Raw genomic sequence first — 14,004 nt, 5'->3', positions numbered from 1 at the left:
CACACTGAAACTTGACTATAAAATCCAGGCTCAAGAGTCACTATTTAAATAGGAACATTCATAGCATAAGAGGACAATGTGGAAGAAAAATACTATTCTCTCTCTCTCTCTCTCTCTCTCTCTCTCTCTCTCTCTCTCTCTCTCTCTCTCTCTTCTCCTCCCTCTTCCCCTCCTCTTCCTTTAAGCACTGGGATTCTCAAGGACTTGGAGAACAGAGGACAAATGTAAGGACTAAGTGTATCAAGACACAATTTTTGGTAAATGAACAGCCATTGCTAAGGGAACTGCAACACAAAGAAACAATACAAAGAAAAAAGATACACTCTCCTAAAGGATTGTAGACAGGAATATATGCGGTTCAGATATTTACAGTATGGGCATGACAGCACACACCTGCAATCCTGGCACTGGAGGAGCTGAGACACAAGCAGCTCAATTCTGAGTCAGTCTGGCTAAACAGTTAAGATCCAGCCTTAAGGGATTTGAAATCCGGACCTTCGGAAGAGCAGTCGGGTGCTCTTACCCACTGAGCAATCTCACCAGCCCAGGGCTCTAAGTTTAAGAGCACCCCTTCCCCTATCTGCACTGCTTGGTTGGGTCTCAGCAGGAGAGGATGTGCCTAGTCCTGCTGGGACTATGTGGCCCAGCGTTGGGCCATACCTAAGCAGAAGCTTCTCCTTCTCTGAGGAGAAAAGGAGGGGTAAAAGGAGCATTTCTAAGGGTGGGACTGGAAGGAGAGGAGAGGAGACACTGCAATTGGGATGTAAAGTGAATAGAAATAATTATTGAAAAAAAAAAAAAAAAAAGAAGAGACTAGCTACTCTATCAGTGGACCTACACAGGAGCTCACAACCATCCATAACTACAGTTCCACAGCACTTGATGCTCTCTTTGATCTTCAAGGGCACTAAGGACACGTGTGATTCATGCAGGTAAAACAGTCACCTACATAAAAGAAAATAAATGATCTAAAAAGTAAAACAAACATTTTTTTTAAAAGAAACACCTACCATGCCCAGGTTCATATTGATTTATGGTCAACTGGTCTGGTTTATGTTTAATATAACCTTCTTTCAACAACTTCTCCAAAATGCTACTGCAAATCTCAGGAAGACCTAAAGTCGGTAACCAGAAAAGCAAAACACACTCAACTATCTGCATGTCTAAACATGAATAAAAAAGACAGTAACACTATGATAGTGATCAAAGTTTTTAGTGTTGTAAAATACACTAATAAATAAACATGGTAAATAAAAATTATAAATAAATAAACAAATAAAAGTGATAAATCCACAGGCAAATTAAATTAAATAGACTTGTAAGACTCCTTTAAAGTTATTACACCATTGATTCTAGCAAATAAAAAGCACAAAATAGTAATTTTACTACTAATAATGTTGATACTTTATAAAATAATAAAACTTAATACACATTGCATTGCCCTTATCCAAATTTAATAATGTTTCATAATACCTTACACCTCAGGCTGAGAGTAATTTTATATCTTATTTTTCAAGTACTTGTGTCTTGACTGACCCATCACATGAGCTTAGATATGGAGACTTTCCACTGGTGGCATAATGTCAGCTCCCAAACACCTTTAGATTTTAGAGAAATTTGAATTTTGGATTTTCAGATTAGGGAGGCTCAACCTGTAGATTTTATGTTAGAAATAAAATCGTATACTTTGTAAAGTTTTGAAAGTATTCCATTTTCCTCAAAGATTGTAAATTATTACTTTTTAAAAAAATCATACGTAATCAAATAAAATTTTTATGAGGTCATAAAGGTGATTTTACCATGTTTAAAAGCCTTAAATATGATCAAGATCATAAAAAAAATATATGTAGGACTGGAGATGGTTCAACCCACAAAGGACCTGTTGGATAAGATAGAAAAAAAGTTGGGCATGGTAATATATACCTGTAAAAACTAGACAGAGACAGGCAGTTCACTGGCCAACCAGACTGGTCTATTTGGTGAGTTCAAGGCCAGTGATACCCTGTCTCAAAATAAGATGGACAGCTCCAGAAGAACAATACTGAAGACTGTCCCCTTCTCAAAGACACTTGTACAAACACACAAACAAACAAACACACACACACACAAATAAACACATAAATAAATACGTAAAATTGAATCTAATAGATGAATTACTGCCAGTCGAACTTAGGTAACCAATTTATATAGACCATTTTTTAAAATGCACCCAGTAAAAGATATGAAAAGAAAATCAGAAAAGAAATTACAAGTGGCAAATGTCATTACTAACTAGGAAACCATACACTGAAAGGCTGCGCAGCACGTTGGAAAGAATGGACGGGGAGAGTGTGTAAAAATATTCTGATCCAGCTCTTTGAAGGAAAGTGTGTCTGTTAGATGAACCTAAGCTGAAAAGCAGCAATCTACATTTTTGCAGTCCTGCTTAAGAAACTGTTACACAGCATATGAAAAAGTACACACAAAGATACTCACTAAAGTGCTATTTTTAAGTGCTGAAAACTAGAAATAACCTGAATGCCTGAAGTAGGTAACTACCCTGACACACTTTAAAATGACAACATGACTTAAGATCTCCAAGGCACAATATAGAGCAAAGGAGTATATAGAAATGATATATACTGTATATGAATGATAGAAGACTACTTTTATGATATGAGGCTACTCATGTTCAACTATGTACTTGACTACATAGTCACACTTGAATATGAACTCATTTCATGAAAAGAAAAAGAAGAAGAAGAATGTGTGGTAAACTGATCAGAGCACCTACTTTTAAAGGGAAGGAGTAGAGAAGGATGGTAAAAGTAAACAGGAGCTTTGACTTCATCAAATCTTTGAACCTTTACAACAAAACCAGGCTACTTAATACATGAAAATGACCTAAATTTAATCAGTTATCTCAAGAGTTTGCTGATAGATGACATGCACCCTAACTAAAATTAACTTCTAAGGTATCACTCTTTCTAAGCCAGCAATAAGAGTGTATTAATATGTACTTACCCCCAGGTAAGGGCTTATCTTTATCCACAGTGTTGTTCTCATAGTGAAATTCATAACCAAAATGTTTTACTCTTCTGTGTTTTAAGGACCTTTGAACTGTATAAAGAAAATAAACTCTTTGATAAAAATTTATAGCAACTCTTCATATTTCATTTAACATTGTAAGGAGTCATAGGTAATAACAACTTCTGTTAATTGCTAAATTATTGTTTGAATATCGTAAGCCATTTTGTTTATATCATTTGTTTTGTTGTTTAAAACACTTAAGAGTTTCACCTATTAACGGGACAGAAGTGTGCATATATACTGCCACTCATACAGTTGCTAATGATCTGGAGAGAGGCAGAGCAGCTCTCATAGCACCTTCATGCTTATGGGATATCCTGTACTACTGAGAAGAACTTAGAGGAACCCTCAGAGCAGAAGGGAGCTGTTGGGGGCCAGGTCACTCTATGGCTTCTCAGAGGCCATGATGAAAAGAGAAAAGAACACTTCCTCTGTGTCCTTGCTCCATACAGATCTGGCAAGTTCCAGTCTGGGGGTTGGGCCAGGGCCTTGAAAGAGTCAAAGTTCTGGGAACCTGACTTTTCTCCTTTGAAGAAACAGTAGTTATCAGTCCCTTTGAAGAAACAGTAGTTATCAGTACCCAGGGTGACTGAGTACTTGGTCTGTGGCACACATAAGATACACTGTGTTGTTTTGTGCAACATTAGCTGACTAACTTACTTTCTCCTGATTTTGTTCCATTTTCCCCCTATAAACTGTATATATGATGCTGTACTTTTTTTTTTAATATTTTCATTAACCTTTTTTTAAAATTGGGTATTTATTTCGTTTACATTTCCAATGCTATCCCAAAAGTCCCCCACATGCTCCCCCACCCACTCCCAATGCTTCTTAATAAGCTTGTTTGACATAAAACATACTTGTGCAAGACCTGCTGACCTGAACGTTCTAGTCTTGATCCCCTGGTCCTCAGGAAGCTGTCACTAAGAACAACCTGCTGGACCAAGTCAATGACCAAACAAGATTTCAAACAGTGAAGGGCTGATAAAAACTATTCCTCTGGGGTTTATAAAAGACTGGAATTTAGAACTGGTAGCTTTACAAATGTTATATATAACACTGTACTTAATAATTGTCAGTGCAGCTTGCCTACTATTAGGTCTAAGCTGCTTCCAGTGATCTTGAGGAAATAGTAGAATGTCAGTAAACTTATAGTGTACAATAAGAAAACAAAAGCAAGACCAGAAACAGGATAGTATCCAGCAATCTAATTTTTGGACCATAGATTTTTACTTACAATTCTGATTGCCTGTATCTCCTGTCCAATTAACACTTTCCAAAAGCATTTTCTCCTCCTCAGAAGAAATAATTTCTTCTACCACCAAAAGGCCTGGAGGTAAGGCTTGAAGTCCCATTTTTTTCCATTGTGCTACAGAAAAACAAAAAAATCAGTTTTATGCAAAACCCATACTCCTCTATACAGAGAACTGTTCCCCAGAAGCATAGTCTGAAAGGCTCTTAATTGTCATTTCAGAAGTAAGAATGCTAAATGGCACCCACAAAATGGAGAAAAAAAAAGAAAAGACCAAATCAGTCATGCTGCATGTTATGTTCTCTTCAGCAAAGAATGGTACCCAAGTCTTCTCTTTGTACATAAATAATTTGAGTTGCTTTCTAAACATCATTCAAGGATAACACTTTTCATAATACTTACTATATAAATTGTTATAAAAAAAGTCAAGTGTAAGACAATACAGAATGAGAACCAAAACTAGATGATCATTTCACACAATGTAGAAGTCTTTATGATATCTCTTCATGATAAAAGGGTTGATGAAACTAGAAAGTACTATACCACAACATATTAAGGCTACATATACAGCAATCCTACATACAGAGAAAAACTGAATTAATTCCTCTAATATCAGAAGAGTAATGATACAAAGGTGTCTTCTCTCTACTCTTATTCAATATAGTGCTTGAAGTCTTAGCTAGAGCAGAAAGAGGAAGAAATAAAAGAGGTATACTCAGAGAAAGAAGTCAAGTTATCTATATTTGTGTTCATAAATCCTCCACCAGAAAATACTTAAACCCAATAAATACTTTTAACAAAATAAGGGTACAAGATCAACACCCAAAAATCAGCTTTTAAAATTTTTTTTTTTTTAGAGACAGGGTTTCTCTATGTAGCCCTGGCTGTCCTGGAACTCACTTTGTAGACCAGACTGGCCTCAAACTCAAAAAATTCACCTGCCTCTGCCTCCCAAGTGCTAGGAGTAAAGGCGTGCGCCACCACCGCCCGGCTAAAAATCAGCTTTTCTCTATGCTAATAATGAGGTAGCAAAGAAAGGGATCAAAGGGAAGTTGTTTGTTATTATCTTTTCGTTGTTCACAGGCAAATGAATAAAGCAGACAAATCTTGAAAGAAGAAATAGAAACAACTAAAAATGTTCAACATTTTTAGCCAACAGAAAAGTAAACATTAAAATTTTTGGTTATATACCCAGGAGTGGAAAAGCTGGATCATATGGAAATTCCACTTCAAGTTGTTATCCATATTCCCACTAGCAGCAAATAAGGGCTCTTCTCTTCCCACATTAACCTTTGACCCCCACAGGCACAGCATGATCAAGCACACCAGCACACACCTCCCAGACATAAAGAATAATTGAAAGAGACTCTGTAAAAAGAAAATTCACACAAAAAAATTAAATTTAAAGAAGCTAACGTCAAGGTACCTTTTTCAACAAAATTCAAGTACAGAAAGATCTTCTGCCCCAAATCATCAATGATTTCTTTTCCATTGAGGGTAAAATAGGCTTTCTTGGATTCTTCAATGGTTTGGAATATTACAAATGCATATGGCTTATTAGGTGGCATGAGGAGAGCTTCCACAGGTCCACATTTCTCTAAAGTCAAAAGCAGTTGTTTCCTACTTACGCCATTACCCAGCCCACCATTGGCAATAACCAGGCTCTAAAAAAAAAAAGTAATAAACAATGGATATAATGGATATAACCTATTTATTTTCAAGTTAAAATGAAATTATATTATTTCAGAAAAATGTAACTAAAAATAGTTTCTGATTTCTTTGCACACAAAAATAGTTATTTGTTCTGATAGCTTCATACAAAGTATACAAACTAATTTATTAAATATTTGGGGTAAAAGTATTCCAATGCTATAAACATTTATTTTTAAATACTTATATTGTTGATATATTAATTTCTTCATCACCAGAAATATAAGTTAAGAGAGAAATTCCCATTGTTCAGCAATCCAAATTAGCATAATAAAAAGAAAGGAAAGAAGACTAGAGAGAGAAGCATGCAGCCTTGACACTTTTTGCCCTTACCCATTTAATCATATTTAGCATAATTTTTAAGACAGAGTAAACTTATTTGTATAATATAAGCCCCACTTTATAGAGCAGGAACCTACTCACCAAAACATTGAGTTAAGTGAGTAATTAAGAAGCTAGGTCTAAATATTATTGCTGTTAGTTTTCTGGAACTCACACTTTGAATATAACCATTATGCCATGTTTACCAAAAAGGTAAAGCCAAGAAATTGAATTAAAAAATTAATAGCAGGTTCATGAAACATGAAAAGATTTCTTCTCAAGGAAATTAACTGAGTCAAAAATAGTTCAGTCAAATTTTAAGTAATTTTCTTTCCTTTATAAGTTGCAAGCTTATTTTCTGTCACTTTGAAGACTGCTCTAGTCAAGGGATTTGGAGTGAAAGAGGGAATCCTCTCATCTTTATTTTTATATTCATGGTATAGTACTCTCATAGTTACTATACTTAAAAAAAATTCCCAGCTAGGCGTGGTGGCATATGCCTTTAATCCCAGAACTCGGGAGGCAGAGGCAGGCGGATTTCTGAGTTCGAGACCAGCCTGGTCTACAAAGTGAGTCCAGGGCTATACAGAGAAACCTGTTTCGAAAAACCAAAAAAAAAAAGGGGGAAAGATTCTGAAAAAAAAAATTCCCTATATAGTGTTAAAGTATGTCAATGTAATTTACCACCTATTATTTTTAAATCTTATTTGTATAAATGTGAAAGCATATGCACATGCATGTGTGTGTCTGTGTGTCTCTGTGTGTCTGTGTGCGGGAGTGCATGTGCCACAGTACCCATGTATTATGAATATATTATGTAGGCTGTCCTGGAACTAGCTCTGTAGACCAGATTGATCTTGAACTCACAAAGATTCATCCACCTCTAACTCTGGAGTGCTTAGATGAAAGATATGCACCACCACTCCCCAGCTGGGATAGTGTACTCTTACCAATTTCATTATTTATACCAACTGTTGAAAATATTCTTAAAAGAGTATTTCAAGGGTATACAGATCATATAAATTTCTCAGTTCAATTTTTTAATATGCTTTTAAAATGTGAAAAAATTCTTAGCCTACAAGACCCATTTGTTCTCATTATAATAGTTTACTAACTCTTTGAAATGTATTTAGCTCAAAATTAGTAAATTAACTAGATTACATAAAACGAGGATATCTATAAGCTTCCTTGAAGAGTGTAATAGAATTGCCAATAAATTGAACAATAAGAAAGATAAAACTCTCTTCTATAGAGTCTAGCCAAATACATTTTACACACAAGTATAGGATATACTTATATTCAATTCATTGCTACAGTACTACATTGAACAGCAGAAAATTTATTCTCAGATTGCTTTACCATGGACCTTATTCAGTAAGGTATTTTCAAAACATGCCATAACAATTTGGTTATATGTGACAACCATTACAAAAACATTTCAATTCTTTCCCCAAAACTGAGTAAGAGACACTAAAGGAAACAAAGTACCTTTTTCTATTCTCTGTACATTCTCATACAACATGATCTAGAATACCAGTATACTGGATGTTTTGTCTCAATTTGACTCAATCTAGAGACATTAGAGAAGAAGGAGCCTTGGTTGAGGAAATGCTTTCATAAGATCCAGCTCTAAGGCATTTCCAAACCTAGTGATCAATGGGGGAAGGCCCAGCCTATTGTGGGTGGTGCCACCACTGGTGTGGTGGTCCTGGGGTCTATAAAAGGCAGGCAAAGCAAGTAAGGGTAAGCAAGCCAATGAGCAGCAGCAGCCATGGCCTCTGTATTAGCTTCTGTCTCCAGGATTCTTCCCTCTTTGAGTTCCTGTCCTGAATTCCTTCAGTGATGAATAGGGCTGTGGAAATGTAAACTAAATAAACCTCTTTCTCTCCAGCTTGCTTTTTTGGTCATGGTGTTTTGTTGCAGCAATAGAAACCCTAACTAATACAAGTTGGTACCAGAATTTGTGACAAACATGACCATGTTTTAGGGAGGACAATGGAAGAACAGAAGCTAGTATATCATGTCTTTTCTGCTATAGAAACTGTAGTTTCTAAATTGTGATAAAAAATTAATTTCTTTCTTCCTTATTCTGTCACATATTCTGTTGTAATGATAAAAAACGGCAACTAATATAGTACTCAACTTAACTTCCTTTCACAGGAAAAAAGCATGGCTAAGTTGACTTATCCAATCATACCTTGGAGTCTCCAGTGATCACAGGCTACTTAGAAGTCACTAGTCACTTCATTAATAAATAAAAGACAAGCAGATTTACCTCTGAGAGTCCAAAAGCTTTAACTATGCTATACTATGCCCAGCTTAGAAATAAAGCCCAGGTCAAAATAATGCTCCTGTCTAAATAAGAAGAGAAGTGAGGATTTAAACTGAGCTGTAATTTAAAGCCCAAGAAACTTTACAGTAGCTCATATCATCTTACTTAATTACTGCCAACAGACAGTGAAAAGGTTTTATAAATAAGGACTAATGAAAATATTTTGTATTATATAATCTAAATACTTTGTAACATAGAAAAGGGGAGAAAAGAAACAAGACTGTATTAGGATATAAAAGATCTACCTTCAAGTTTCTATTCAATCACTAACTGGTTTATAATAGAGGAAAGTAACCTCTCTAGACAGTTTTCCAATCTAGCTCATATAGACTTTTAAAAAGAACTAAGCATAATAATGATTGTTGAATTTGTATTATCAACTATAAAGACTTGTACAATATTATTACTAATATGTACCTGCAACATGCTCTAGTTCAGTGGTTCTCATCCTGTGAATCACAACCATTGAAAAACACATACTTCTGATGGTATTAGGAAATTAGACACTACAAAATTTAGCATGAAGGAGCAAGGAAAATAAATTTATGGTTAGGGGTTCCTAAGACCATCGGAAATATGTATTTTCCAATGGTTGTGACCTACAGATTGAGAACCACCACTCTAGTTCAACTTCCACTAGCAAAAGGAATTCAAACTACAGACTAGGCTACCATATAAATGGAAAACTAGCACATCCTGCCACAATGTATATTTAATATGGGTGTAATACATAACAATTACAGCTTTGAGCTCTACTAAAGTATATTAACATAATACCCATGGTAGGGAGCTAACCATTGACCCTATAAATGATACTCTGCTATGCTTGCAGAATGGAGCCTAGCATAATTGTCTTCTGAAGAGCTTCATCTGGCAGCTAATAGAAACAGATTTAGGGATCTATGGCCTAACATTAGGTGGAGCCCGGGGAGTCTTATGGGAAAGTGAGGGATGGGACCGAGGGTCAAGGATAACACAAGATCTACAGAGTCAACTAATCTAGACACATGGGGGCTCACAGAGACTGAACCACCAACCAAAGAGCATGCATGGGCTAGATGTAGGCCCCCTACACATAGTTAGCAGATATAAAGCTTGATCTTTATGTGTATCTCCTAAAAATTGAAGCCAGAGCTGTCTCTGACACCATTGCCTGCCTTTGGGTCCCTTTCCCTTAGCTAGGCTGCCTTGTCTGGCCTCAGTGAGAGAGGATGTACCTAGTCCTACTCCAATCTGATTTGCCTAAGTGGGTTGGTACCCATGGGGTGGGGGGCTGCCCTTTTCTGAGTAAAAGGGGAGTAGGGAGGAATGGGGATGTAGTGATGGTACTGGGCAAATGAGGGAGGGCTGTGACTGGGATATAAAGTAAATAAATTAATTATGAAAAAAGAAACAAACAAACAAAAAAACCCCATAATACATAAACATACTGATACAGCCACATTCAAATGATAATAACAATTTAAGGTCACCTGAGTGGGATAAGACACTGCCTGGATGCCTTCATGTTTCAGCAACACATGCCTGGCTTTACTCTGTTTCCTTAAGAACTTCTTTTCCATTTTAGTGAGTTTCAAAACACCTTTATGATTGATATTCATAGTAATACTGTAAGCAAAATATATAAAAAGTTATCTCAAAAGTCTTGAAGGAACAATTATTATTCATACATTCTATACTTTATAAAATTTTCTGTGTTACGTAAAGAAAAAAAAAGAGGGGGGAGGGTATGGGGGACTTTTGGGATAGCACTGGAAATGTAATTGAGGAAAATACGTAATAAAAAAACTAAAAAAAAAAGAAACCTTAGTTTCCTTTCCAAAAATCTAGAAAATGGAAAACAAATAAAAATGTAAAAATACTTCAGAATTTAACACAATTTATAACAATTCATCTGTTAGCTTAAGTTTTCCATCATGATGTAAACTCTGGCAAAGTAGGAATGCCAGCATCTAGTATGTGCCCAGGAAACATCTGGAAAGAATGAGTGAATGGTAACTAAGTGAGCATGTATGCCTACGATAGTCTCAGTGATCTAACCATACAAGTATAACATGGCACATGGCTTTGTGAGAACTTGTGAGATGAGCAAAACAAGCACATACTAAACAATGAAAAATTATGACATATCTCCATATAATTAACTGCTAATAGTATTTAATAGTATTACTGGTTTTTGTGGCATAACTAGAGACCAAAACACAAAAACAATGTTACTGAAAAAGTCTGTAAAACTTCAAATTAGAAGGAACTGAACAAATAGTCATTTAAAAAGAAGGTATTCAGAGAGATAATTTAAAAAAAAAAAAGGAAAAAGGAAAAATGATAATGTCCAACAACAATAGTGAAATACAGACATAATTTAAAGGGTTCTCCCTCCCCACTTTCTTGTTGTTTTGTTTTGAAAGAGGGTCCCAAGTATCTCCCAGGCTGGTCTCCAAATTGTGACAAGGCAGAGGATAACCTTGCATTTCTGATATCTACCTCTGAAGTGGGTATATACCCACATGTCCAGTATATGCTTATGTTTTGTTTATTCAGGCAGTTTCTTACTACGAAGACCTAGGTGACCTCAAACTCACAATGTTAATCCTGTCTCAGCCTTTGTATGCTAGGAATACAAATGTGTAGCATCATATCCAGCTGGCATAAAATTTTTTTGAGTAGCAAATGTTTATTGACCCTCTAGAATAAAGCTGCATACCTCAAAGTAAACAAATAAAATAAACAAATAAAATTATGTTTCAAAACAACTAAGGCAAGCCGGGTGTGGTGGTGCACGCCTTTAATCCCAGCACTTGGGAGGCAGAGGCAGGCAGATTTCTGAGTTCGAGGCCAGCCTGGTCTACAGAGTGAGTTCCAGGACAACCAGGGCTACACAGAGAAACCCTGTCTCAAAAAACAAACAAAGAACAAAAACAAAAAACAAAAAAAGAACAACAACAACAAAAAAAAACCAACTAAGGAACAGTCAAAACTCTAGTAGTTTGACAGTAGGAAAATGGCATTACGTCAGTTTCTTAGCAAACAAGTTAGGAGGTACAGTCAGTAAAGCAGGTTAATTGTAAATGATGATAGGACAATGCGGAATGAGAAGACCTGCACTAATCCACCTGTAGAAAGCAGAAATGTTAACCTAGTTTCTACTGGAGGCATACAAGGAAAGGAAAGGAAAGGAAAGGAAAGGAAAGGAAAGGAAAGGAAAGGAAAGGAAAGGAAAGGAAAGGAAAGGAAAGGAAAGGAAAGGAAAGGAGAGGGAAAGGATGAGAACAAAATTCCCACAGGATCAATAGGCCTTGGCTGATTACTCAGATGTGAAGAACAGGGATCGGGTCAGTGCACAGCTGCTTGCATGCACCTGGCATGTGACAGGAGTAAGATCACTATTAAATAGGATACTAGCCATCGAAGTTAGTTGTTCAGTTGCCTTCAGTCTGAGCAAATTCTCTGCTGGTAAGAAGAGAACAAAGAAATAAAGGCTCTGCTACTAGTAAACTCTCAATATATCTTGTTGGATAGTACCCCAAGTACCAATTGTACTGTGTCCGTGTCTGAGTTAGAAAATAGAGCTGTGGCTAGAGAGATGATTCAGTGGTTATAAGTACTAGCTGCTCTTCCAGAAGACCCGGGTTCAAGTCCTAGCACCCACATAGTAATTCAAACCATCCACAACTCCAGTTCCAGATCTCACTCCTTCTTCTGGCATGTAGGTGGTATACAGATACACATGCTGGTGATACATGTCTTTTGAATTAATAAGCTATCCAAATTACATTATCTATTTAAAAAGAAATCAGAGTTAAACATTAAGAAAAAAATTACTGTTTCTGAATTACACACTCTATTTTTTTCTTACACTCATTGTTATCTTCTGTAAGTGAATAGAAAGTTAAGTACATGAAGTAGTGATTTTGTCTGTATTATTCACCGGGTAGTATACAGCACTTAAACAGGATGTGATATGTAGTAGCGACTCATTAAATATACATATTTAAATAAACCTAAGCAGAATTTGCCATTTTAGCTATTAAACTCCGTAATTCTAAATTTGGCAGCCATCTTCAGCGATTTCCGTAACACCCATCGAGTGAGTATCCCAATTATCTGCATGTGTTGGAGTCAAAAACTCTCGTCTACAATCTTGGGTACCTGGCAAACAGCTAGAGACAAACGTTAAACGAAATCATCAAAACCACAGTCTGACACTTCTTCACCCCAGAGGCAGAAGGACTGATCAAGAAAAAATATAAGGCAGATGTGGGCCAAGAGTGCCTTGCATATCCGTGCTTCACAGAATTGATGCTTGCTGAAAAACGACTAAAAGCAAGGGTTGGTCTTCAACCCCTATGGCAGCTAACACAGACACCACCAGGCATCCAGCATATGCCAAACATAAGGACATTAGATCCTACCAGGGCTCCCAACGGCCTTACCTCCCCAACCCATAAACTGCACTCTTCGTGGTCTCAGTCGGCCCAAGGTGGTCAAGACAGAGCAGACAGGGAGCTGAAAGGAGTAAGCCAGGTTTTGCGATCCTCCATATCCCCAGGCCCCAATCAGGTGGCGTACACTATTCTCTCTCCTCACCAGAAATGTTCAGCTCCCAGCTGCTTTGTCAATCGCCAGCCTTCCCCGGTGCAGCCTGACCAGCTATGCTCTGACACCCTTTCACCCGGACGCCGCCATGTTGCAGACAATAGTACTACATTTCCCACGAGCCTCTGGGGCTACCACAACCTCCTTCGGAACTCAAATTCTTTGTTGACCCTTTCTCCGCCAAATGTCTGTAAACTGCTGCTTGGAACAGAAAATTTGGCTGCTTTATTTGGGTGAATAGTAATCGTTGGAGTAGGACCTACAATTATCACGTTACTAAATGCTAAACATTTGATCTTATACTCACAGATAACTGTAGTCTTAAGGGAACTTACCTGTGTAAACCACACCAATCGAAATGCAGAGTTGTAGAGTTCAGTCTCAACTGACATCTACAGCACAACTCCTACACCTAAGGCTCAGAGCACTGCAGAGAAAATGGAGGCGGAGAAACGGAAGTTTACTGTGAATTGTGTCTCCTGGGAATATCAGAAGCCACACCCATAAAGTCTCTCTAGCGTGGCTGCCCAAACTGAACTGAACAAAGACAATGAAAACTGTTGTGCTTGTCGTGGTCAGGCAAAAAGTCGAGAACGTCTAAACCCTACACAAAGAACAATATGCAAATAAGGAATTCTGAGAGCAAGAGAAATACTTTTCTCCAGGGAAGAGCACGCCAATTGTTTATCCAACAATGAATGGTCAGCCTGAAAACACTTAAATA

The 14,004-nt window shown here is 37.0% G+C and overlaps 1 protein-coding gene across 1 annotated transcript in view; it reads right to left on the bottom strand.

Annotated features, from left to right (window-relative positions):
- Window positions 1-13,601, bottom strand: part of LOC110288481 (alkylated DNA repair protein alkB homolog 8-like) — a 32,800-nt gene extending 19,199 nt beyond the window's left edge. Inside the window, exons 1-6 of the mRNA XM_029473855.1 lie at window positions 13,272-13,601; window positions 10,157-10,292; window positions 5,748-5,985; window positions 4,307-4,438; window positions 3,004-3,099; window positions 1,011-1,115 (exon numbers count right to left, since the gene is read on the bottom strand). Of these exons, the coding sequence (XP_029329715.1) occupies window positions 1,011-1,115; window positions 3,004-3,099; window positions 4,307-4,438; window positions 5,748-5,985; window positions 10,157-10,285 (700 nt within the window). The 5' untranslated portion in view covers window positions 10,286-10,292; window positions 13,272-13,601. The remainder of the gene's footprint in view (window positions 1-1,010; window positions 1,116-3,003; window positions 3,100-4,306; window positions 4,439-5,747; window positions 5,986-10,156; window positions 10,293-13,271) is intronic.
- Window positions 13,602-14,004: the final 403 nt, after the last annotated feature.

This window comes from Mus caroli, unplaced genomic scaffold, assembly GCF_900094665.2.
Source record: "Mus caroli unplaced genomic scaffold, CAROLI_EIJ_v1.1 scaffold_6393_U2_1, whole genome shotgun sequence".
Lineage (NCBI taxonomy): Eukaryota > Metazoa > Chordata > Mammalia > Rodentia > Muridae > Mus > Mus caroli.
Note: the sequence above shows the minus strand (reverse complement) of the source record. Positions and strands in the feature narration are given on the sequence as shown.